Consider the following 27711-nt stretch of genomic DNA (forward strand, 5'->3'; position numbering starts at 1 on the left):
TGGGGAATGTGAATGTGTTAATATCCAAACTGTAGCACATTAAACATTCTCAGTACTTATGAGATGAGATGAGATTCAACTTTATTGTCATTACACATATACAAGTATAGAGTAACGAAATGAGGTTTGGCATCTCACCAGAAGTGCAAATCAGCAGAAAGTGCAAGAGTCTGTGCTATGTACAGTAATTCTGTGCTATGTACAGTAATTGCAAAATTTACAGATGTAGACAAAAAAAGTGAATTATTAGGTATATCTGGATGGCTGGATTAATGGGATGCAATAAATATAAATAAATGCTATAAATAAGTAATGCTACAAAATAAGTGTGTTCTTAGGATTATAATATACAGATTAAGATGCAGTGAGCATGCTATACTAGTTTACAGATAATATAAAGAATATGGACATAATATGAACATACTATAATACAATAATACAGGTGGATGAGAGATGTGTGTGTGTGACCAGGAGGAGTGGTGGGGGGATGATGGGTGTGAGGTGATGTGCAGGGGAAAGGGGGGGGGGTCAGCAGGGTGCGGAGAGAGAGAGGGAGAGAGAGAGAGAGACAGAGTTCAGAGTTCGGGGGGCAGAGTTCAGTAGAGAAACAGCTCTGGGGAAAAAGCTGTTCCTCAGTCTGCTGGTTCTGGTCCGGAGGCTTCTGAAGCGCCTACCGGAGGGCAGGAGGGTAAACAGTCTGTGGTCAGGGTGGGAGGAGTCTTTAAAGATGCCGTGAGCTCGCCGCAGACAGCGTTTTCTTTGGACATCCTCAATGGCAGGAAGTGGACACCTTGTGATGCGCTGGGCGGTTTTTACCACCCGCTGTAGCGCCTTACGGTCTGCGACAGAGCAGTTTCCGTACCAGACTGAGACACTGCTGGTCAGGATGCTCTCGATCACACAGCGGTAGAAGTTCATCAGTACAGCTGAAGACAGGTGGAGTCTCTTCAGTGTCCTCAGGAAAAAGAGGCGTTGATGAGCCTTCTTAACCAGACTGGAGGTGTTAGTGGACCAGGAGAGGTCCTCTGTGATGTGGGTCCCCAGGAACTTGAAGCTGGAGACACGTTCAACAGCCAACCCCGTTGATGTGAATGGGGTTGTGCGTGCTTCCTCTTTCTCTCCTGAAGTCCACGATGATCTCCTTCGTCTTGCTGGTGTTGAGGAGCAGGTTGTTGTCAGCATACCTAGTCTTGAGTTTTTGCCAAAACCAAGTAGTCATGATATCAGCAGCAGTGTTTCCCCTACCATTATATTAGGGGGGGGCGGCCCGTTAAATTAACTTGAAGGTCAAGTTAATTTTTTTTTTGGGGGGGGGGGGCTTTTTATGCCTTTATTGTAGGGATAGGATAGTGGATAGAGTCGGAAATCCAGGAAAGAAGTCATTTAAGGATACCTTTCCAATAGAACAGGACAGCTGTCATTACAAGTAACACATGAACACCAAGATTCCTTCAAGTGTTGTCGGTGTCAGTCTGTTGGGTTTTTATTTTTCACCTTGAGTGGTTTGGATTTTGGCCTTCACCTGTTATCAGTCTTTTGGTGTGAATTTCTTTATATAGAAAGGTGTGGCCTCCCCTTTGTCATACTAAGAGTGTGGACTTTTGTCCTTGAAGCAGCACTAGATGTATGGTGATGATCTATGTACAGCAGTAACTGTGCTCTGGCCCGGTTTGGCCTGGAGCAATGTCAGTTCAGGCCAGTAGTGGACTGGGGAGGGGGTAAATCATGCTTCAGCATGGTACAGGCAACTGTGCCTAGTGTGAGTGCACCCTGAAAGTGTAAGACACTCTAGAAAGTCAAAATGGGACAGAAAGAAAGAACAACACAGTAAAAGTAGTTCAGTATAAGAGGCAAAGGCTGTGGAGGCGTGTGTTGGTGGACCAGGTCAGTTAAGTAGGTGGTGGTGGGTGAGATTATGGTTGGTTTAAGAGTGAGAAGAACGACTTTGAATCAGATTATTTGTGGGATAGGAAGACAGAGGAGTTTCTGATGAACAGGGGTGATCTGTGCATGGCAGTGGGAGGGAGTGAGCGTCAGATGCGGCAGAGTTGTGGAGTTTATTGGTGAGTGTCAGTGATGTGAGAGATGTGGCATCCTGCCATCTCTGTCAAATGGGTTTGATTGAAAACACTAAACCTTTAATAATTAGTTGTTGTTTTTTTAAACGTGGTAATGTGCGCATGTCACTGCACAAAGAACTCCGCAACAGTGGTACATATACAAGAGGGATGTACGGACAGTGGACCTTATCGCTGTCTCTCTCTCTGCTGATGTGATTCTTCACTCTTGTCCCTCCGTTGGAGTAGAGAGGGGAGTTTTTTTTTTTTTACAGTAAACAGGAGCCGTGAGGTCCTTGCGCGTCTCAGCACGCAGCAATTTTATGAATAAATGTAAAATTAAATAAAACAGGTCGGAAATAAACTTGGGCGGCCTGCCCAGGTATCTACTTTGTGTGGGAACAAGCTGGCCGCCCCCCCATGCACAAGATGACACTATTTTACTGACATTGTGGCTCATTCTTTAGGTACAGCTATACAGCTATACAGTCAGATACAGCTATAACACTCTGGTGGGATTTCTCTATAATGGAGGCAGGGATCGACTATACTTCATGTCCATGTTGTGTACTCATGCTTGTGCTCATGCATGAGCGACTGTACTGTACCTTGCCGAAGCACCCCTTCCAACCATGCCAGGGCCAAAGGAAGTGTACCGTGCTTGAGCATGGTATGGAGCACTCGCAATAGACAAGCAAACTGGAGTTTGAGGGTGAAGCATGCTTATATTAGGTACGGATTGCCTGGTGTGAGTGCGACCTTAAGTTGAGACATGGACAGGCTTCCAAAGCCCTCACTTAGGCTTCTTCCAATATTATTTACAGCCTATGGACAATAGGCAAAGTCAAGAAGGACATCAGTAAACTGTGTACACCTGAGTTAGGGTTTGAGTGCTCCTGGTGGTTTTTCAGATAGGAAAGTGCTTTATTATGAACATCAAACAGGATGCTTGACCGACTACTTTGTCTGGATGATGAGCATAATAATAATAAGCAGACACGGAAAGGAAAAGAAAAGAACACTGCTGACATCAGCAGCGCCCTTCTGAAAGGTTGAAAGATTCTCAACTAGAAGCGCTCGGAGCAGCAGGACAATAAAAATCAAGTTGGTTCCCCATTCCAGCACACACACATACCGTACCTTTGTTCAATGCACAAGGCTGCTTGCATCAACCCTCTTTTAGGTTTAATCTCTCTACCTCGTCATCAATGTTTTGTTAGTCTCAAAAAAAATGAAAACTGAACTTTTAAAAGCTTTTGAAACAGCTTCAGGATTAGATATCATTTATATAAAATGGGAAAGATTGCAAATAAATATATGTATTCAAAGTTTGGACAGACTTTAGCAAAAAGTAATAGTAAAATTAGCCTATGACATTTTTGACGTGTATTCATGTTCTCATGAAGTTTGCAGAGCTGCTGTGGAGTGTTGTAAGATAAATCACGTATGACATCAGAATCTAACTAATTAGCGTTGATCTTTTTTACGGTGATCTACGATTGAAGGCACTTCAAAGTCCATCCATCCATTTCCTTCTGCTCATCTATGGCCTGGTTGTGGAGACAGAAGGCTAAGCAAGTTGGTCCAGATGTCTCACAACACAGCAATGGGTTTTAGCTCTACTGGGAAATCTCAAGGACTTCCCAGGCTAGATGAGAAATGTCCCTCCAGCAAGGTCTGGGAAATGGCATTCTGAATAGGGCTAGTGTTTGATAAATATTAGCAAAATCATTGAAGGAAGTATGAGGAAATGCATTTGACTGCACAAAGAGGGCTCATCATTATTACGGGTTGCTTCAGGAAATGCCCAGAGGCATACATGAAGCATGCACAGTGAGCATAAGTTTTCCCAATACGCTACGCAGATGTGAATGTGCCTGATGAATCAACAAATCAGTGAATTACCTTTATACATCACTCCACATCTGAGCAGGTATAATGACAAGTAGATGATTATCAAATACATATTTTCTGGTCCTAATAATACACGGGATCAAACGATGCCTCTTCAACCTGCGGAGGATATTCATAAGAGACAGGTTATCTGCCACTCTGTTTCAGAGACATGCTACATTAACTGCAGTGATATACCTGAGGGTTGATAGCTTCAGATTTACATCAGGCTCCAGGATTAAATTATTGTTTCGCGTCTGCGCTTCTGTCCATATGCAATTACGCCCGCCCCCCCTCTCTCTCAGATCGATGGAGATCATCGCCTCTTGATAGTCTACTATTAAGTGCTACCATCAGTTTACAAGGGTATTTAAACTGTCAGGGGAGTGTATTGAAACTTAACAACTTAAAATAAAGTTATCATAAAATGAATCCAGTTATTGGGGAGTAATTTCAAGTAGTGCATATCATGTTATGATAAAGCATGTAAATAGACTTCTTTCATGAGATTTGTCCTTTTTGACATCTTTCATGTCATGTCTTCATTTTTTTTTTACCAAATAAAGTAGTATCGATAAGCAGTATCGGTATTGATACCGGGTTCAATACAATCCTTGCGATATCCATCTGCACATCCTGCTGGGGAAATTAAACTGCTCTACTTATCAACTAATATTGTCAAGTAATTCCTTGTTAATACATTCCAGTGACATGGTCTGAGTCCATCACTTCCACATACTTGAACTTCATTATCCTTTAAACATAAGGCTGCCTTCCATGGGCAAAAAGGTTAAGCTCTCAATTTGTATTTGTGCTTAAGAAAGTTCTCTCAAAAGTAGCACAGACTGCTAAGGTTTTGCTCCCATGATTCTCTGATCCTTTCCTGATGCAAAGAGCTGAACAGTTTCATCGGTCACATCATTTAAACATGGTCACAAAACGTCAGGGGTATTACTATCTTACTGTACAAACACTCCTTGAGATCACTGATGACCAGGGTAAACATCAGCTTGTTTTTGCCTACCTGCCACTGTGGCTGGTGGATTGAAAAATTTACCAGCCACTTTATTTTAAACAGCAGCATAAAGTAATTTGGTAGATCGTGTAGAAGAAACGATCACATTGGAGCCTCGTAGAAAGGAGGTGCTGTCTCAATAGCCAGAAAAAAAGCATGCATTCTTCCAAAGATATTAAAGGCAAAGTAAACCAGAACAAAGTGTATTCAACATTGGAGACCTAAGTGGAACAATTTTGGGAATAACGAAGAGTTGAATTTGGTGACGGACATGTTGATGCCACTAGATGAAATAGGTTGATTGGCCAAAATTTCAAATTCACATAAAAAAGTGCAGGGTTGGGTTGCTTAAATTTGCTGAATCGCGCAACATCATAAAATAGCAGTAAAATAATTTAATGTGTAAATCATGAATATTATTTTATACATAAATGTAGGTTTTTACATGTAATGCCTCCATGACTGACTGAGGCCCAATGTTGAGAGGGAAGGAGGGAGGGAGAAAGAGAGGGGGGAAGGGAAAGGAGAGAGTGTGTTTGCATCACTGAGTGTTTACAAAAGATTGTCTTTGAACTTAGGGAGTGTGAGAGAACCCACCTTGTTATCGGATGGGGGTCTAATTCACCTGTGGCAGTAGAAGTTGCAGGGGAGAGGGGGGTCCGTCTGTTGAACATACATATTGAAAATGATTACCCTTTTTATATTAGGCTTTGTATTTATTTTAAGATTAGTTGATACACTATTTTGTTTTTTTCTCTGACCTAATTGATCCTTTGTTGGTTCTGGTACACAATTTAATTTCACCTCGAAGGATTAATAAAATATATCTTCTTCTTGTCTGATTGGCACCAAGATATCTTACCTAATAACAGTTACTAAGGAGAGCCGGGCTTGAGAAGCAAAGGGTAAATTGTAAATTGTTGCTTTTTTCTGCTTAACTTTCTTCCTTCAGTTTTACTATTCACACACACACATCCATGAGCGCATCTCTACCCTCTAAATACACACAGTGCTTCTCTCTCTCTCTCTCTGATCACCTGCAGAACGCTCGGGGGAGACGAGGACTGATTAATCATTAGTTTATTGATGTAATTGGTGATACTATACAGATTTTTTAAGTTTATGTCTTATATCGTCTCTGTGTGGGAAACACTGGACATACTGTATAACTTCAGCCCAAATCCACAAATGAAATAAGTAGTTCTTGGCATCATGTTGACATCCTGACATTTTGGATGGCATTTGCTTGTTTTACTTTCTGTTGAAAGCTGCAGGCATAATTTACAAAAGTCCAACTAATAAATAAAAACAACAAACTGTACATGCTGACCCGAGGCTTTGCTTTTTATACATTTTTAACTTTTGTAGCTGTAACTCTAGGTCTTTTAGTGTACTTCACTCGACCTGAAATGTTCATAGGTAAAGATTGCACAGTTGATTCCACATCCCACCACCCACAGTAAGTCACACACACAGCTTTTCCAGGAATGAATCATGATTATATATGGTTCAACAGTCCTCGTTATTCTGGTCATAACCATACATACTTTGATCACACAAGTTATGCTGCACTCATGACTGAACCACTCGGTACCATGCAAATGTTTATGGTAACTTACAGGTGCCTAAAACTGAATTTTAGTGAATGAAGAGAAAAACAGAGGGCTACTAATTACAATCACTTGTATTGTTTTTATGTAGTACAGGGTTCTTGTTAGTGTATCTATATTCTGTGAATAAAACATTTCATTACTTCTCTCATTAGACTAGACATGTTTCTCTAAGCCACAGTGCCAAAGAGCAGATTAGACGTAACCACGTAAAAGAGAGGAAAAGCTGTTTGAAGGTGTCAGACACAGGATCATCATGTTGTTTGGTCTACTTCCCACGTGCAGTCACATGCTGCTGCAGACACACATAGAGCTGCCTCTTCTGTGTCTCTCTGACTGTGTTCACACTGCAAATGCCCAGTGTATCCAACAGGATGACGCTATACCTGGTGGTGGATTGTGCATGGGGGGGGTTTTTACTATTTTAGGGTATATTTTAATTTTAGGTTTGTATTCATTAAATTGTGCTTCTTTCTCTAACTTATTTTAGTTTTTGTAACAAACTAAATTAATCTGCTGATCTTACTTCTGTTTCCCACTATTCTCTTAGGCACACATGTACACACCCACCAGGGGTACGTTAAAGAAGCTCTAATAGAGATTATTTGCCCTTTGAAAAGTGTCACTCGATATTCCTTTATCACATCAGGTGATCCAAGGGGGTTATCGATGATGACGCAGCTGCAGAAAAGTACTGAAACAAAGCTTCTCTTTTGACACCTCAATTGGTGCATTGATAAGAGGGATGCATGGACAGTTGACTTTTCTTTCTGTCTTTTGCTCTCTTTTTGTTGTGTTGCACGGAGCCTCCGAAAACTGTGTATAAAAATATATAGCCGTTAGATCCATACCAAAGGTTTGCAGCTTATCAGCTCCCTCTCTCTCCCTTGTTCTCTCACTTGTGCACAGCAATTGTATTTTGAATATATAAAAACAGGTCAGAAATGTACTTTGGTGGCCATAAATATACATTTATGTGATGGAAAATGCTCAATTATATTTTTTTTGCTCAGACTCAATTTTTTGGATCGGATCTGTTTCAGGTAAATTTTGCCTGCAATGTTTGCATGCTCAGCAAATTCTCTTTTGACAAGATTTACGGCTTGACATGATGATTAAACAGTAGTTAGTTACCTAATAACTTTAACTGAATAAGTCAGTTGTATGTTATAGTTCTAGTATCTCAATATAGGTATAAAAAAGGCAGTTCAAAATACAAAAGTGTTGGTTGCAGTTTTTCTCTGTATATCTGACTATACTTTGGACACTAGTGGAAGGTTCTATTTGTCAAAAAAATCAATAAACCTATATTTATTCAAAAATATGAGTGACTAGGGGCGTGGCACAAACTGTAACCTATTACTGACCTCATAGTCCCTGAAGTAAATACTGCACCGAAAACTGCTTTTTTGTACTTTTCTCAGACGATGTTTGAGATAAATTCTTAAATTATAGTTGTTTTTTTTAGCAAAGGACTGACAGTGGGATTAGTGTATATCAATACAAGTTTATGTGTCCATGCATATAGTGAGGGGTTGGGGGGCTTGAAAATAGTTCCACCAGCCAAAGTGGGGCTGGCAGAAAAAGTTTGGTAACCTCTTGGTTGGTTCAGTTCAGTTTAGTTCAGACCTTTATTTTCCCTGGAAGGGAAATTTGATTTACTTTTAAGGGAAAGGGAGGCCATCCCCCAATTACCTTTGTTGTAGTTTATAGTGGTCAAAACCTTGGTTGTAAAAACAGACTTTGGTAAAGTATGGTGGCAGGGAAATTATATTTTTGTTATTGTGTGGGGGAACTGGATTATTCATAACAGGCGCTAATTATTTCAGAATAAATAAATTACTGGTATATGATTGATAACTCAAGTTATCATATGCACAACACAAGAACAGTATTTAAACAAATGTGTGCAAAAAGTGTACGAAACATGGAAGAATTACGAACAAAATCACTGTCACCAAGCAGACCTTACTATACTATACTGTACTGTACTGTACTGTACTGTACTGTACTGTACTATACTATACTATACTATACTATACTATACTGTACTATACTATACTGTACTAATATAATATAGCCTTCTGAACAGCAAAGCATTTTCAGATCTGAAAATAACACATCAAAATGAAGACTTTTACTTCACGGAAGGCCGTACATCTTTAAGCACTTTCCTTACTTTATGTAGAATTAAAGAATTAACCTCTGTAACTACTTTCCCAGTTTAAAACCATTAAGATCCCAGGCAAAAATCTCAAATGTAGAAATCTCTCGTGTATTGCGCCCTGGGATTGCTCATAGTAAGAGGCTGATTGAGAAAATGTTTAAGGGGGCGTTGCGTAAAGTTCAAAGATTTATAATCAATGTGTAGAAACCTTCTCAAATGATTTAAAGTGTATATTCTGTTGGTAATATCACAGTGAGAACATGTATTAAGGTGAAATGTGAACACAGCCTGTGTTTACGTGCTGGTTTATGTAACAGTACATGAGCGAGGTACTCGTCTCTGCCCCCCCACCCCTTCTCCCTCACTGTACTGTGAGAAGCACCTGACTCCCACCAGCATAATGTTCTTTGTGATTATTACTGCGCACTAAGTCTGCAAAGAATGCTAATGATATTTAAGCCAAATCAAGCCTTCATAAAACAGTGAGGATTTTTTCGCATGGCTTTGAACTTTTCTGAACTATGTACATATACAGGTTGTAGTAGGAGACTACACACATGTACTTAAAGGAGTTAACCGCAGGCAGACATTATGAGGAATGTGTTCTTTAGTCAGCGCACGAGGCAGTGTAGGTCTTAAGATCCCCTTCATCATCTTTTCCCAGCACGTTGAGGAGGCACACCCCCCTCATGATGCTCGAGACAAGAGCACGCCACTGAGGTAATCATGTGAGATTTACTTAATCCCATATAGCAAGGGGTTAACAGTGATGTAAACACACCCCCCCCCCCACCTCCCAATATTTACAGTCTATGCTCCAAGCCCACTGTCCTACTGCAACCTTTGTACCATATACTATATTGAAAAAGATTATTCAAGAAATCAAAAAGTAAATCAGATTTGGTGTTGGGCGCCGTCTGGTGTGAAGAAGGAAATAAAACCCAAATTAACCCCCGACCTAGTTTACAGAAACTTAATAACACGTTTTTTATAAGGAGAGCAGGCCGTTATTGTTTCCCAACAAAGAAAATAAAGATTAATCCAGATTAAAAAAGTTGATTCTTTTAGCCTGTATAAACCAATAAATAGGTGTAACTTTAGACCTGTTAAAAAACAGTTTGTGTTGCACTTGTTTTTATAAACTCCTCTCAGGTCCAGCTGTTTGTTCTGTCCTCTCATGTTACATTAAAGTAAAATTAACTTAAATATTCCAACCAGTCAAGTTTCAGTTTTAATTTGACAGTGTTTCTCACATAATGATTATAATAATGAAACTTTTGATGGGACGGGGAATATAAGTATATCAAAAACAATCTTCAAAGGGCCCTGGTGACGCAGTGGTTAGTGCGCGCGCTCCATGTATGGAGGCTGTTGTCCTCCAGGTGGTGGCCCAGGTTATTGTCCGGCCTGTGGCTGCCTTCTCGCATGTCATTCCCCACTCTCTCTCTCTCCCTGATTTCCAACTCTATCCACTGTCCTATCTCTCCATTAAAGGCACAAAAAGACCCAAAAAATAAATCTTAAAAATAAAAGATAAACAATCTTCAAGAATTTCTTAACCAAAAAATCTGAATGTATGCTCACACACACAATTTTTCTTCGGTAAACTGTGCTCTCTATGTACAAAGTATAAAAATTAAGTATAAACTATAAACACAAAATTGTCTTAAAATAGACTAATATGTACAAAACTAAATAAGACAACAGTGCAGTGGTGAGTAATGCAAAGAATACTGAAATAAACATGATATTAAAAAATGTAATCATGTGACAGATGGGTTAATTTACATGAAGTAGCGTTTTCAGTGTGTACATTAAAGGTGCGCTTCGATTGATAATTAAAATTTAAATCATATATATATATATATATATATATACTGTATATACTGTATATATTTATGTATATGTGCATTCACAGTGCAGGTTAGGTTGCATGGTTATTACACAGCGGTTGCGGTTCTGACACTCTGTGACTGTTTAGTGTTCATCAGAGTGACAGCCTGGGGGAAGAATCTGTTCTTGTGTCTTGTTGTTTTGGCGTAAAGTGTTCTGTAACGCCTATCAGAGGGGATGAGTTGAAACAGTTTGTGACCGGGGTGTGAGGAGTCTGCAGTGATGCTACCTGCCTGTTTCCTGACCCTGGACCGGTGTAAGTCCTGGATGGGGGGCAGGTCGGCATCTATATTTTTTTCTGCAGTCCTGATTGTCCGTTGCAGTCTGTGTCTGTCCAGTTTGGTTGCAGATCCAAAGCAGACAGTGATGGAGGTGTAAAACATGATCAGCAGCTCCAGGGGCAGGTTGAACTTCCTGAGCTGACGCAGGAAGACAAAACAACACAAAAGACAACACAAGTGCAGAACTACTATATTCAGGAGGGACATATACCAATCAAATCTCTTTCTATTTCTGATCTGCTGTCAAAAGAAGGGATGAACAGAGACACATTTACATGAGGAGAAGAGTGAGGGGAGATTATCAGATAATAAACTGAGGCTGCCTTCTTTCTCTCAAACTAATGGAAAAAGAAACCTAAAACCTGCATGAGAAAAATGACAAAAGTTCATCCTCAAGTCCCAGAGGACATTTGTGCCACATTTAAAGATATTCTTTGCCAGCATTCCTGTGCCGTCAAAAAAATGTGTTAATATCCTGTTCCAGGACAATATGAAGTCACATAGATCAAAGTTAGACTCTAACCATTCAGCAATTCACATTTGTATGAAACTGTATCATATTTCACAAGCCAATTAAAAAAAACAATTAATCCTTCTAAACTATGTTTTCATTTTGCACATCTACACAAAATTGATTTTATTGAATTATTTATTTATCACACATTATTTAAATGATAGTGACCTTTGACTGACAAAAATCATCCTTGTAGGAGCCACATGAGTGAGTTTCTTGTGTCTTCTCTGCTTCATTGTTTTGTTTGACTGTATTGCATGTTCACCTGAACTTGGGAGGTATTGCCACATTTCTCTGTTCACTTCAGCTTGGCTTTGACAGTGAGAGAGGGAGAGCCTCTGTGTGTCTGGTAGCTGGCACCAGTTTAAGCTAAGGTGTTTGTGTGGAAGAATAAATAGTTGAATACTGTATCTCTGATGCTAAAGCAGATTATTCTAACAGCATGTCACATTGTGTTTAATCCCTTGTAGCATTTTTATAAAGTCTACACAGGCTGATATAAGAAATGGTCCACGTAGCCAAGGCAAAGAATGTGCCAAGTTTAAAATGATTCCCTCAAGACTTTTCTGAGACATCACAAATTACAAAAAAGGAACAGATTGTTTTAAGGACAGAGGGAGAGCAGGAACATGGAATGATTTACCAAAATGTTCTAATATAATAAAACTTCACAAAGTAGGCTAACGCTGTTTCTTTGTTTGATTTATTAACAGAAATGTATTAACATTTATTATGCAGGAATGAGACCTTCTGTGAATACATGGCACAATCATATTATATACATTCTTTAAGGAGACAGTGCACAGACATGGTGGGGGAGGGGGTGAATACAGGACTCTTAAAATGACCCTTCAGTGGGCTCCGAGTGACTCGAGCCGAGTGAGAAACACTGACTTTAAGTTAAAAATGTTTTTTAATAAAGAAATGTGGCTGTTACCAAGAAACCAAAAGTCATTCTACTGTTCTGTCATACATCAGTTTCTATATACAAACTAGGGACAGGTAATTCACACAAACCAGAGGGAGTATCTACCACAGTGCTAGGCTGGAGCCTTGATTTTTTTTGACTCTTTAACTGTAACAATATACATAATTCCCATGTAACATGACAATTACATGTGCAGCTGATCACCTTACTTAATTTTAAAGAAACTAAAATCAGAGCAAACGTGTGTTTGATCCTCTCTTTAGCTTATAATGCTTTTAAAGCTCATTGCACATTTCCCCCCCACAGACGTTTGTGTCTTTTTATGAATGTGTGTTAACAGGTGAGATTAGTGCAGTCTCTCTGTGAATGATCCTCTTCTTTCAATGATCCTTCTAGAAACTTCAGTGTCCGGTTAAGTAGTCCTGGGTGGAGTCCGAGGCGAAGGAGTCGGCGTCTTCGTTGTCCGAGTCCTCGCTGCTGTCGTCAGCGGCGGGCTCTCCAGACAGGGCGATGCGGGCGTAGTCATCGGTGTCGATGGACTTGCAGAAGTGAATGGCGTATTTGAGTTTTTCCTCCAGCACATGTTTACACGAGTACCTGGGCAGCTTCAGCAGGAAAAAACACGTATAGGACTCAGGTAGGAAGTGGTCAGGAGGGTTGTATTTATCCAGCACCTACAGGCAGAGACGAAAAAGTGTTTAGATCTATTAGTAGAGGTGGGGGAAAAAAAACGATACAGCATAGTATTGCGATATTTTGTGTGCCAATATTATATCGATACACACACACACACACACACACACACACACACACACACACACACACACACACACACACACACACACACACACACACACACACACACACACACACACACACACACACACACACACACACACACACACACACACACACACACACACACACACACACACACACACACACACACACACACACACACACACACACACACACACACACACACACACACACACACACACACACACACACACACACACACACACACACACACACACACACACACACACTTTTGGTCTTTTTTGCAAGACAAGAGATAATACACTTACGATACAACACAAGAGACACTTACAGTTAGCACAGGCCAGAAAAGGGGTATATTCATGTTTTACATGTATGTGTGTGGGTGTATGTGTGTGTAATGAAGTGTTTAATAGACTCTCTGGTGGGAGGTATGAAGATTTTTAGAAAAAAAATCACGTTCAAGTTTGATTCGACTGAAATACCAACTGTTCAGATTGTGAAGTTCATGCAGCCTTTTACAGGGTTTTAGTTTTATCAGTGTTGGTCAGTCTGTGGGCTTGACTTGTGTAGAAATAAAAAGACTGAAGTCAGATGAATAGACTGAGAAACAACAGTAGCAAATCTGAATTTCACACTGTGATGGATAAACAGAAAGTTAGACTCTAAAGTTAGAGAAAAGTTTGCTAGGAGTATTAACGTCTACTTACCAGTTTATCACAATATACTTTAACCCCTATACTAGTCATATTAACTCTTTAACAGAGCTATGAGACACAGCTCCAAAAGTCACAGATCTCATTTCCTTATAAGGTCCATTTTACCTGAACAATGCAGCACTGCGTTTAAGGAGACAATGCTAGCAAAGAAAAAAAATAGTCCCATTCTCAGTATGTAGCCAGTGTGTGACTCGCTCGCGGTTTGGCTGCCATTCATAGTTTTAAACATGACATCCTGTTTGTTATCAAACTCTCCGAACAATGTCCAACACACATTTGAAACACATGTTCCGAGCCAGAGCTGAATCACAAACGTATTGCATGTGAAACAAGCTAGCTAGCAAGTCAACTTTAGCAATCAAACTGAACATGCTAACCAATTTACCATAATTAAACTGTTTAAAACAAGACGAGAAAAAAGGAACATTAATCGACATGATGTGTCTTTATTCTGGTTCTTCTGCCTCTCAGTCCAGATGAAAGCTAGGATACTAGTATCTGCTCTAACATAGTGGGTCAGTGATGACATCTCTTTCCTCGACAGTTGCACTAAACACACCCTCAGACTGGCTGAGAAGATTGCGTCTCTGAAGACCTGCAGTCGCAATTCCTTCCCTTACCTGCACAACAAAGTCTCGCCCTCTGAAGTCAGCGATGGTGCGCGGCAGACGTGTGCGACCCCAGACGAACCTCAGGAACAGAGAGCGCTCTGTGTTGGAGAAGGACTCCATAACTTCCCAGAACCACTGGATGAGCGACGACGTGGGCTCCACTCCTTTATAAGTGGCCACTGACTTCAGCAGGTGGAGAGGGATGTCGGGGCTTCCACACACCTGAGGAGAGGGAACGCTTATTATCAAACCAGCACACAGGCAGAGGATGGAGCTTCAATGTCAGGACCTTCAACTGCTCTGACTAACCATCGTTTCCAGCTCGTATCCAGTGAACAACGACAATAAGGGAACAGGAACGACTCGAGCCATTCCCTCTCGAACAGCAGCGACCTGCTCGTCAAACTCATGGAGCCTGAAAAGGGAGGGGAAAAGAAAGAGACAGAAAGGTTAACTCACACATTACAGAGGTCTCCATTGATCTAAAATGAACAAGACCCAAATGAAACTGGGCAATTTGCTCCAAGCTTGATTAAAAATATTATTTTCAAATAAATAGACCTAACTTTTTTTCCCCTGAGAAATTACAGACCGGATCAAGACTGCAGTCTTTGGACCATACAAAAGCATGGTAATATAAATGCTAAACTTTGTTAATCATGACTAATACAACAAACTGTTTTTACACATCATACTGTTCATAATGTTTACCCATTACGTGTCGATTTTTATTTGATTTGACATGACCTACTTTTTAAATATTTCATGTTGTGATGTGAAAGTGCTAACACCTTACAAACCAGGCTCTGAGATCAATAATGGTTTGTGAAATTTAACAGACTTTAGTGTTTACTGTCTTGTCTTCTTTGATCTTTTGTACATACAGGTGGGAAATAATCGATTTAAAAATCAAGATTCTTCTCTTCTAAGATTTAAAATCGATTCATAATTGGGCTAGTCAGTCACTCCCTGCAAAGTGTTAAGGCTAGCTCTTTAACTCAGTAGAATGACAAATAGAGCAACAAGAAATTCAGCCGGTCTCACTGATGACTGGACTAGACCCTGAAGCATGTACTAATTCATAAATAGACTTTGAATCCATGAATCCAGAATCGTTTTGAATCGAAAATCCATTCTGAATTGAATCGTGAGACACCCAATGACAAACAGTATAAGCCACTTTCACACATGCCCTGCACTCCTGAAACTGTCCAGTACAGTTGCACCTGTGAATGCAAACGGACACTTCATCTTGGATATGTTGGAAGCATTACACCGAGATATCTGCAGCATCATTTACATCATTTACTGTGCAACCGAAAAATTACCGCTGTGAGGCACATTGGTGAATGTATCAGGGTGTCCGGAATTTTTCCAGAAAGTGTCAGGATTGCATGTGTGAAAGGAGCTATAATGATGACTTGACTCTTGACCCACACTTGACATGAGTGACTAAAAAAAAACCTCGGGGCTGAACCTATCCGGGTCTATTCAAACAAACTGCAAAGTGTACGTTTTGATTACTCAGCAGGTTTTTTTCTCACCTGTAATTGATAGCCAGACGGACATATTCAGCTCGGTTCTCCAGGGTGATGTGGGAGTACTTGGAGCTGAGTTGGATGTCCTGACCGCTGGCGTTGGGCACTGTGAAGGGAAGCGTCATGGCCTCAAACTCCTCAGCTGTGGCCTCGTTGTCCCGAATGTACATCAGGCCGGGAATAAAATCCTTATCAACCTGAGAGATACAGAAACGATCACTGCTTAATTCTTTATACAGAACTCTTGCAATCGTTTGTCTCTTTATTACCTACAGTATAATTTCCCTCCTTTTCATTTATCTATTTTGTATGCATGTGTTTGAGTGTGGATGGCCTTGTTCACAGTTCCCGTGAGCCTACCGGCAATCAATTCTTCCTAAAGTCTTGTGGTGGATTAATTTGACATCCAACCTTTATATTATCTCAGGGGCAAAACTTGGAAACAAGAGCAGCTTTGTTTTCCTGCTCAAGTATTCTCCCAAAGACGGTTCAGGAGCTCATGATCACAGCGTGAGGGCAGGAGGCAACTCACGCCGACTCTTCAACAAAAGCTCAGATTGTGGGACGACTACTGTTTCTGGAATAAATATAGATTAACTTTAGGAGGAGCAGGCACGGTGTGACGTAACAAAACGTGTTTCTGACGGTTGTGCTTTGTGGAGCCTGAGGCTAAAAGGCTTAATATCTAATCTGAGCAGGAATGTATAGGAATGTGTTCTCTTTGCAGGTTCTAATGCTGATCATGAGGGCTTTGAAATGTTGTGTAATAACGTGACATGAAGACATTCTTTTTGAACCTGAGAGGCAGACACAAGGGTTCAGGTTTTAGAGACAATTAGAGTTAAGCTGAATAATAGTTATGAACGTTTACAAAATGTCTGACACTAAGCTGCTCATCATGAAACAATGAGCCTCATGAAAGAACAATCTTATGTCCTGATCCTGGAACTTTTCTGTTATATTTCTTTTAAGGCTTTAAGTCTGCATCAAAAATCTCTCCTAACTGCACAAACTTCAATTAAACTAAAACAAGTCTCAATATGACAAATGTGACCTGTTGATGAGTAGGCTCAGGAGGAAGGCTTATGCCTCTTTCTGTTACAATATATTCTAAGTATGAAATATAAAAGTTCAACTGGTTCATATAACCTCTCTATGTGAATGTCACAGCTCAAATGGTCTTCCATTTACCCTGAGGGTAGTCCCTACTGCGATAAACAGCTAAACAACCTTATTCATGTGTACACCTACTGATCAGGCACCAGCTTTAACTTTGGATGTTGAAATGTTACTCTGTTTGAGGTATTCACCTCTGAACTTGGCCAAATCCTCAGGCTGTTAGGGGTCAGTTGATAGGAGATGTAATTAAGCCTGGGAAAATAGTCTTCTTTATACTTTGTCTTCCTTTTTTCTCAAATATATGCTGTGCTTCAATCTAACAGATCTTGTCCTGCTTTAAACTCTTAACTTATAAATGCATGACTACTAAGAGCAGTTTAACTAATGCAAACAATTCACCACAGGCACTGTGGCAGCGACTTGAGAGGACTGTCTTCCTCTCTTTTTATGTGGACAAACAATATTACCGGTAATAGTTAAAAAAAAATGTATATGGCAACTTTCCTTCGCTTCGCTTCTATGTTGATGTATGTGTCAGCTGCTGATGATATATAAGATGACAAACAGCAGTGTACTTTTTCTTTAAACTGCAAAACCTCATTTGATTTAAAAATATCTCACAAAAGCAATAAAGGGAAAGACCTGATCTCATCTTAATATAACAAAATGTATCTAAGTAACCTGAGCATGAAAAGGCAGCCTGGGGTCAAACATCATACCTTGAGTACGGGTTATGTTTAAACATTATAAGATAAGGCACCAAGCTAAATGAGAAACTGTTGATAATAAGAAGTGCTGGTGCCAATTACACTGATCCTCGCTTTTAATGTAAGACAATTTTAAGAAATGAAATTCTTAGTTCCAGTAAGACAAAGTAGAAAACATCTCTGGAAGCAGAACTTATTGTAGAGTTTGTTGTTTTTGTCATAACAAGAGAAGTCTGTTTTGTGAGACGGTTTGAAATAGACTAAAGAATATTCTACAGGAGGACAGGCTGGACTGTCAAGTGTAACTGAGGATGTTTCTCTGAACAGTAACACAAGACTTAATAATAAAAGTAATAAAGGGTTTGACACTTTAAATGTTCTATTGGAGATTACTTTAAGTGAGATGAGAGATGGTTATCTATCTGGTGCAGCTATTTAGGCTTATTGTAATAAACAGTTACTTACCAGTCAGTGTTTGATTAGGAACATAAACGCTATTTCCATTACAGTAAAGTTCCAAGAATAATTTGTTTTGTGCTGTTAAATTTAAGACGGAAATTCTGTGTCAGCCAAAAACCGGTATGTGCAGGTCAGACCAGGTAAAAATCTGAAAAACGTCAATGGATGCACATTAAGGAAGAGCTCATCTTAAGCATCCCAGCACTGATTCATCTTTTCTGCATGTGCCCCAGAGTATGTGTGTTTGAGTTTGTTGTTGTTTCACATTGAGGCAACCCAATTCCCCTGTCTTTTTTACCACTGTGGAGAAAGGCAGATTAATCGGTTTATGATTTTTATGACAGGTATGGAGCACTTGTGAATCTTCTTCTTTCACTTAAAATAACTTGAAAAGAAAGTTCTCTAAAATCTATTTAGAACAAATCCATTCATATCAGCGTTTTTAGCATGCAGCCCGGTGTATATTGTCACACTTCATCAACCATCTCGTGTGTGTACTGGATACACACTGAGCAGCCTGTGTGTTGACAAGAGAACAAGGCTGTGTGCGTACCTCACTGAGGTCAGCGATGGTCAGGTTCATGCCTGCGAGCTGTTTCCACACCGGCTCTGCCAGATTCAAACTCAGAGGGCTTCCGGTCCGGATTGCAATACCCAGGAGGACTCCTGCAGACACAGGAAGATAGAGGGCATTACCCGCTGATCAAACAAGAACAATACTGTCACTGTGCTGTGCAACAAACCTGCATCCTAAAACAGGAAGCTCACATTAGAAACTTTTAAATAGACGCTCGTATTTTCAGTGTTTGCTTGTCAAGGATTAACACAAAAGAAGACCTGAATGGGAGATTAACTGGATTATACCTAGGAAGCGGAACATGCTCATGTGAAGAGGGGACTTGGCGGCGGGGTTTAGCAGGAAACAGTCCCTGTTAGCGCCTGAATCGTCCCGACCGTTGGGGGTGACGATAAGCAGCGGGGTGAGGGCATTCTGCAGCTCCTCGCACATCTCAGCAATAGACTCGCTGTAGCCTCCGCCACAGTCATCCACCGACTCTCCTGAGGAAAAAAAAAAACATCCAGAGTGAGGAAATGTTCACATAATTAGCTGCTCTTCAAAAAATATCTTACTACATAGGGTTTGGGTGTAGACATGGAAGTGCAACACATACCCACAAATTTGACCTTCCACACTCGATGAGGGAGCAGGAGACTATCTGGGCTGAACGAACTCATTTTGGCACACATCTGACCAAACACAGACTTGGTTCCATCAGGACCTGCTAGGCCCCCTTTACTTCGAGACCGCTTCACCTGCAGGGGAAGGAAAAAGAGGGATGGACAAAGAGATTTAAGTTTGATCTGTGCTTAAAAAACTCTTTTTAGAGAGAGAGGAAGTACTGATATGCATGAGCTACTGGATATGACAGCTTCAATACAAGCAGAGCCACACGGGGGGAGGTGTGCTTGTGTGGCGGGCAGTGGCCCAGACTAAACTTTATGTGGAGTAAAGTCTAGAGCGCAGTCCAGGAAGCCCTGCAGACAAGCTGGAGCACAGATCACACACACACACATACACCAGGAGAAATCCCCTTATGAAAGACATCACATGTAATGCTCAGGAGCCTGTCTGGAACATAACCTCACAGTGGGAGAAGGAGATGGAGATTACAGTAAGAGGGAGCAGGAGGCTTCAAGAGAGACAAAAGTGAGTGTGCAACAGATTAACAATTTCAGAATGTGAGTGTTGTGTACAGTCCAACATATCTTACATCAGACTTTTTTAGCTTGATATGGGACTTTCACAGACATATGTGGTGTAGGGTTGACCCCATAATCAAATACTCAACAATCAGTTTGTCAGAGTCACAGTGGACTGCCAGTCTCTTCGTCGAGCACAAGGATCATCCCATTCCAGCTATATGGGGGTGTTTAATATTTAATTTTACATAGATCTGCTTGTTTTCTCCAAATAATTCATGGCTCATGGTATGGATTTCACCATATTGATACTTTAAATGCAGTTCTTAAAACCACCCGTACTCTAAATCATTCTCCTTAGTGTGAACATGAAGAAATAACCACAAAGTATTGATAGAAGCAGCAGATCCATGTTTTGAAAACTTGAGATGTCAGTAATCAGCAGTCACGTGCAATTGACTGTCAGAACAGTGAGCGGCCCCTCCTTTCAACAAAGGTTCTCATTGGCTGAAATAAAGTGTCATCAAAAGGTGAGCGGAATAGTGGAGTGTTTTGAACAGTTCAGTGGATTGTTATGGATCTAATGTGTTCAGATTAAACATTTTACTGAATTTAAATCGTGGGGACTCATTTTTTGGTGGCATTTTATGATCAGGAGAGTTCAGTCAATCTTCAAATGGTAAGTTAAAAGACATTGTTTGTTCGTTGGTGGTCTGACCTGAACATACTGGGCCGTCAGTGTGTGTGTGCCTGCTGTATTGGACATGTGTAATATCGTTATAAAGTCACATTAAAGCAAACTTAATGAATGAGAAAAAGGATGGATCAAGTCCTGTCATAGAATAAGTGTTATTCCAAGTCCTGAAGAAAGATAGTTTAATGATGTGGTTAAACTCGAATAAGAAAATCCATCGATGAGTGCAAATAACAACAATAAAACTTACGACTGCCAGTCTTCGCTAGGCAAAATCTAATGAATCAGGTTCGACTATGTAAATCCTTAGACAGGGACAGGCCTAATGTGGTGGCATGTAATCTTTTTTTTAATAGAACATGTAATGCAGATAGCATTGCCTGCTGATTTATTCATCGTGTTTTCATGTCCCAGCACAAACCTTGAAGTAAAGTCCAGATTTCAGGTCATTTAGATGCAGAAAAACCAAATACGTACACTTTCATATCAGCACCAAATTTCACTACATCAGACGCAATGCGAGAAACCACAAACATTTCCCCCATGTAAAATCTATTTTGCCATTTTTCATCGTTTTAAAAATCACACATCAGACAGGCTCTAGTATGTAGCAAGTATTTCCTTCAGTACCTGTATCCTGTTGAGCTCCACCACAGGTCCATGCTGTCTGTCCCTCACCATCGTGGCTTGAACCACCTTCCTGAAAGCTGCTTCCTGTTCACACACAAAAAAAACATGTTACCAAGAGAAAAACCTGACAAAAAATGAAACGCAGAAATAAAAACTGTTGTTGGAGTACTTTTCTGGGATCATAATGCTATCTCACTTTGCCCTGGGAGATGAGGATACCCCTGAGAGTGTCGAAGCCCACTGAGGGTCCGTGGCCCGTCTGACCCAGCCGACCCTCCAGGTCAAACATGGGGATACAGGGGCAGAAGAGCTCTGAGATGTGATGCAGAAGCAGCAGCCTGTTCCTCAGGGCCATGATGGGGATCTCCTGCAGGTGGTTGTACTCCATTGGAACCTTTAACACACCACACAGAGAGTAAGACATTCACAGCATGGTTATTTTCAGGTCTGCAATAGTGCAAAGCTTTACCGCCACCTACTGGAACATATCAATGGCAAACAAGTTCTTCAACACATATACAGTATGACAAGAGGATACAGTACCTGTGCAGGCAGTTTCCCAGCATTTGTGGGCTTGCTGGTTGACCAGGCGAGGGTGTGAGCAGAACCACAGGCCACCCGGTTGATTTTCTTGCCCTGCAGTGCTGCAACTAGCCGCGGCCTCTGGATGGCGTTAGTGGTCCCATCTCCAAGTTGGCCCTCATCGTTGTCTCCCCAAGTGTACACTTCTCCTGAGCCAAACACAACACCAAAGCTTTCTGTGAAAATGTACTACATCATGGGGGTAATAAGTACAAAAAGATGAAAACTTGTTAAATCCTACCATCCTCCGTGCAGCACACACAGTGCAGTGATCCTGTTGCTATGGCAATGACTTTCTTCCCCTGTAGCCCCTGAACCTGTCTGGGTCTGCGAACGTGGTCATCAGAGCCATGGCCCAGCCGATGATAGTCCCCTTTCCCCCTAAGAGTGACATGATACACAAACACAACTGAGCCACCTTTTCTCCAACGGCAGCAGTGATACATGACACATCTCCTGTGCACTGTTCTGTACGTACCATGTGTAGACTGCTCCGGACTTTGTAAGAGCCACAGAAAATTGAGAGCCACACTCTACTTTGACAACTCCAAGGCCGGTGAGAGAATCAATCTAAAAACAAAAAAAAACATATTTATCAGTCTTCTGCTTAAAAAAAAAAAAAAAGGATCTGGAGTCAGGAGTCTGAACACACTCACACTGTGTGACGTTCTGTAATGTCGCCAGCGTCTGAATCATATATCAGGAACACAGTATTTGATACTCAGATTCTTGTCATTTCTGTATGAATCCATGATGAGCAAGTTGTTATTTTCTGTTTGGGTGATTTTAAATACGAAGCTTAGTGTACCTGAAAAAACACATTTCTATTATTCTGTCTGTAATAAAAAATAATCCTACCAGAACTTCTACCTAACGTTTTAGTTGAACTCTGGAAAGAACCAGGCTATTAGTTTCTCTGTGTTATTAGTCTAAAAGCCAAGCTGAGGCATCCAACAACTAGGGCTGCTCGATTATGGTAAAAATCATAATCTATTCTCATCATCTATTATTTGATTGAAAGGAGTCCAAAATGCATGCGGCACAATAATATTTTATAGTCAGAAGCTTTTTCCTAAAGCAATAAAACAGACTCATACAAAAGTCATGCCCCTCATCATCTGCTAATCATCACTTGTTGGTCTCCATACATGTGTGACGCAGAGACCCTGTCCTCTGCCTGATTTAGTTTATACTGGTCGTTTCTAGGCCAGGAGTGATGTGTTTCCCCCAGGCAATGACAGCACACAGGTAAGTGTCGGGAGTGGATACAATTCAACGATTGGACGCCATTCAAACCGGCGATTATTGTGTACATGGACATGGCAGCTACGTGAGTAAATATATAATCGCCACGTGGATAAAGCTTGTTCCACAAGGAGGCTGAAATTTGCGTTGGCCCCCCACGGACTCATGTGGCTCGGCCGGATTTCTGTCGGACAGAGCAGTGCCAAACACCAGCGGTTAGCTTGTGCTAGCTTGCTAAATGATCTGCTTTTCCATTTCAACAGAAGTGATATTCTCAGGTAGCTTACAGTGTACGTTGTGGCAGTGCTCTTCTGGTGATGAAGAGACGAGGTGGGGGGTGGGGGGCATTTAGAATTTTGTGTTTACAAGCTGCAACGAACAATGCATGTGACTCTACATTTAATCTCGATTAGTTTTGTTTTCATGATCCTAGAAATCAGCAAAATGGTAACAAAAAATGGAAGTAGGTGTTAAAATCCCCAAACTCTTCTAACCACAAAAGGTTTCCTTCAGTGTATAGGGGCTTTTTAAAAAAAATAATATTTCCGAGTCATTTTAGCAGAAGTTGATTAGCCTCACTGTTCACCATGTCAGGTTAAAACTCAATATAATACAATACAATAAAATGATGGACGATGGAAATATTGGCTACTCCATCCCACAAGCTTTTGCAGACCTTCTGTGAGACCCCCTGCGGTGTGAGAGGCAAAGCCTGCAAGAAAACTACCTTGGTAGCATTAATATCCTCCACTTCTTCATGTAAGAGTGACCATGGTTTAGAATGGAAATCTGGTTGCCTTGTTAATAGATTAAGTCTGGCTATTTACCAAATCAAATACTGGTACTTTGTTTCAAAAAGAACCTAAGAAAACAGTTGTTAAAAACCCTGGACTTAAAGCTATTAGTGCTGAATAGACTTGCATGAAAAGTATTAAAAGAAAAAAGAAAAAAGCCGCCTCTCTGTTGCTAGCTTGTATTTTTCAGCATTTTCTGATCTCTTCCCTTATAAAATAACTAGGTTAAATAAGTCTCAATTATTAGGTGATGTTTCGGGTGACCTCCAGTGCACACCATTGAGTAAATTGCCTTACCTTCATGGGGATTTTGCAGCCGTCACTGCCTCCCCGGCCCAATTTGCCATAGTCCCCATCTCCCCAGGACCAGACCATGTCATCGTCTGTTAGACACAGAGTCTGGGCATCCCCGCTCCCGCAGGCTACATCAATGACCCTGTGACCCTGCAGTGCATCCACCTGAAAATAACACGCTAACATCAGCTCTAGCTCACGGTGATTATCTGGGAAACCTTGTCAGAGTGATTCAGAGTAAACTGTGTGATTTCTGTCCAAACACTGGCTAAAACACATGTCGCTGAAACACACACAGCCTTTTCAGTGCACTTATAAACCCTGGTGTTGACTTTAAAGTGAGGGCCTATTGATCACTAACCAGCTTGGGTTTCAGCTGGTCCTCGCTGTCTCCATGGCCCAGTCGTCCGTATCGACCTTTGCCCCAGGTGAAGAGCTCTCCGCTGGCGGTGATGCAGGCGCTGTGAGCCCCCCCGGCTGCGATATCCACCACTTCCACTCCCCTCAGAGACTCAATTACTCGAGGACGATCGCAGGGGCTAAAGTCAGGAGGAGTCAAAGGTAGACCAGGAACACAAGCTTTAATCATGATTGTTACAGCTACAGGGGTTTGTGTTAACGATGTGTGAGCGGTGAAAGTGCAATGAATCATTGTATTGGATTCAATTCAGACCTTCTGTTCCCATGGCCAAGTTTCCCGTCCTCAGCCTCTCCCCACGAGTAGACTTCTCCCTCAGAAGAGAGAGCCAAGCAGTGCTTCCCTCCAGAGTTCACCGCCACTTTCCTGATAAAGACATGTTGAATGGACTCCAGCAGAGTAGGTGTGGCCACGGACTCTGTGCCACCGATACCCAGTCTGCCTCCAGCTCCATATCCTGTTGCATACAGCTGAGGACAAAGACAAACAATATTAGACTATGTGTTATATTTTTATTTCTCATTCATTTGCTGAGGGTTTTTACAATTGTCAAAACACAAGATTCAATTTGATTTAAACATTTCAACTAAACAGAAAGAAGGTTTCAGGTTCAAATCCCAGTCAGACAGAGACTTTCTGTGTGGAGTTTAAATGTTCTCCCTGTGCTTGCATGGGTTCCCAACAGGTACTCTGGCTTCCTCCCTCAGTCCAAAGACATGCCTTTTATGTTAATTGGTTCCTCTAGGTCAGGGGTTCTTAACCTTTTTGACCCCGGGGCCCAACTTTTCCAGCACAAAGTGGCCCGATGCTCATTTAAATATTAACACTGTATTGGTTTAATTGATCTTATTCTTGGTTTGATAACTACAGTTCACTTACAGTTTAACAAGCTAACAGTTTAACAAGGTAAAACCTTGTTAAATAAATTACATGAAACAATGTAATCTTCAAAAAGATATTAATGAGGGGTGCAGACAATTGTCTTTTTTTTAACCTTTATCTCAGGGTATATTTTAATATTAGGTTTGTATTTCTTTCAAATGTGTTTTCCCCTCTAAATTAATTCTGTTTTTGCAACAAACAACTTCAATCTGTTCAATTTATCCACGTTTTGAAAAGTTCTACTCCTGCACACACTCGCAAGTGCTCTCTCTACTCCGCTCTCTCTCTCGCTCTCGCTCTCTTGGTTCCCGTCTCCTCCTGCACGGAGCCAAGAACACGCCTGCACGCACTCGCTCTCTCTCCCCCGCTCGCGCTCTCTCTCTCTCTCGCACGCACCAATTTTTTGAATGAATGAAAATATAAATAAAACCAGGTCGGAAATATGCATGGGGCATAGTATGTGTTGGAAACACTGCAGTCCCGCGGCCCACAGGTGCAAAACTCGAAGTTTTTTGCGGCCCTCTAGGTGGCGCTCACGGACCAATTAAGGACCGCGGCCCCATGGTTAAGAATCACTGCTCTAGATTACCTGTAGGTGTTTGGGTGGGAATGGGTTTATGTCACCCAATGACAGCTGGGATCGGCTCCAGCCCCAACAACCCCAAACAGGATAATGGATAGACTTTATGGCATACATGGCTCTGAGAATTACCGTAATACATTTGATTACAAACCAACTTTCCATGATTATTATGAATAGGCTAATATTCTGAATCTTTTTTATCCAGTTAATTTTTCTGTTTCAATGTGTACTATAAACATCACTGTAAATATGCCAACATTAGCCAGATAGCTAGTTGAAAGGGAACTACAGATGCATAGTTATAAACAGTAACTTTAATGTAAAGCATGTTAGTCACAGTAAGCAGAACACAGACAGCAGAGCATCTAACAGTCATATCAATATTAATATATGAATACAGAGTGTTACAGCCAATGTGAGTGCTACAGAGACGTAACACAAGAATAAAAAAAAAAAAGAGTTTTAGCTGAAATGTGGACATACCTTTCCATCAGCAGTGACAGCAAACAGAGTCTGCTCCCCACCGATAAGCTGAACCGGACGCAGTGTGGCGAGCGTCTCTGTGGGAGTGGGCACTTTGACCTTTGCCCCCTCGATGCCTCCCAGCTGTCCTCTGTGGTTGTGGCCCCAGCCGTAGATGGTGCCGCTCCCTCCAGCCGAGAGGGTCCAGTCGTCCGGTCTTCTGTTCATCCACTGAACGAGCTGCTCGTCGTGCTCGCGCCTAAACAAGTCGTGACTCTCGTGGAGGCCGTTCATGCTCTCATGATCAGCCATAAGCTCACGGATTTTCTTCGTTACCTGTAAAGTTTTTACGAGTGATGAAGGGATTAAAAACATTCTCAGGTTCAGGTGTAACAAAGGAAAGTCAAGGCCACAACAGCCAGACTCACTCACCTCGTCCAGGAAGGGTCTCGGTAGAGAAGTTCTCTTGTCTAAAGCCACAGCGACTCTGGAAGCGGTGCAGTATCGGCGGAACCAGGCCCACTTATGTGTTTCAGCACAGCAGGGTAAAGTATCGAGCTCAAGGTCGCAGGCGAGAGCAACCAAGACCTGACCAAAATGTTCAAATGAGTCTCGGAGACAAAACTTCTAATCCTCAATAAAAAAAAACCCAATAAAACCTTAACCTGTTGTGCCAATTTGATGATGAGGAAACTATTATAAGCATACCTTGAAAAATGGACTGTGAAGCAGCTGCTTGCCTCCCCTGACGATGGGGTCCTCATACTCGTACTGCCTCTGCAGAGCCTCAGGAAGCCCCTTCACAAGGGCGGCCAGTGCACTGCCTGTGAAACTCTGTAGGAAAACACATAACCTTCCATTAAAAATATAAACCTGAGTGGTTTGGCTCTGCTCATTTTTTCTGTATACTTATGTTCGGAAATAACATGTTAAACCAAATAGTGCAATATATATATATATATATATAAATATAAATCAGCAAGGATATACTCCATTAAGGATTAAATGATCCTCAGCAATTACTCCATTAACTATCATTGCATGAAATAATAATAATAATAATAATAAATTAGTGTTATATAGCACTTTTCGAGATACTCAAAGACGCTTTGAAAATGAATAACAACAAAAACAG

At 41.1% G+C, this 27711-nt stretch overlaps 1 protein-coding gene across 3 annotated transcripts in view; it reads right to left on the reverse strand.

Moving 5' to 3' along the window:
* Nucleotides 1-12116: 12116 nt before the first annotated feature.
* The window catches only part of herc2 (HECT and RLD domain containing E3 ubiquitin protein ligase 2), a 55799-nt gene continuing 40204 nt past the window's right edge, over nt 12117-27711 (reverse strand). For 2 of the 3 annotated variants that reach the window (XM_065956123.1, XM_020632431.3), the window contains exons 74-91: nt 27285-27410; nt 27009-27164; nt 26598-26912; nt 24905-25119; nt 24593-24770; nt 24235-24396; nt 22377-22468; nt 22140-22279; nt 21860-22047; nt 21513-21710; nt 21317-21400; nt 19464-19605; nt 19156-19350; nt 18845-18957; nt 16013-16203; nt 14778-14883; nt 14478-14690; nt 12117-13032 (exon numbers count right to left, since the gene is read on the reverse strand). In XM_065956123.1, coding sequence (XP_065812195.1) covers nt 12760-13032; nt 14478-14690; nt 14778-14883; nt 16013-16203; nt 18845-18957; nt 19156-19350; nt 19464-19605; nt 21317-21400; nt 21513-21710; nt 21860-22047; nt 22140-22279; nt 22377-22468; nt 24235-24396; nt 24593-24770; nt 24905-25119; nt 26598-26912; nt 27009-27164; nt 27285-27410 — 3087 coding nt within the window. In that variant the 3' untranslated portion in view covers nt 12117-12759. The remainder of the gene's footprint in view (nt 13033-14477; nt 14691-14777; nt 14884-16012; nt 16204-18844; nt 18958-19155; nt 19351-19463; nt 19606-21316; nt 21401-21512; nt 21711-21859; nt 22048-22139; nt 22280-22376; nt 22469-24234; nt 24397-24592; nt 24771-24904; nt 25120-26597; nt 26913-27008; nt 27165-27284; nt 27411-27711) is intronic. The other variant, XM_065956124.1, reaches the window with a different exon arrangement.

This window comes from Labrus bergylta, chromosome 6 (assembly GCF_963930695.1).
Source record: "Labrus bergylta chromosome 6, fLabBer1.1, whole genome shotgun sequence".
NCBI lineage: Eukaryota > Metazoa > Chordata > Actinopteri > Labriformes > Labridae > Labrus > Labrus bergylta.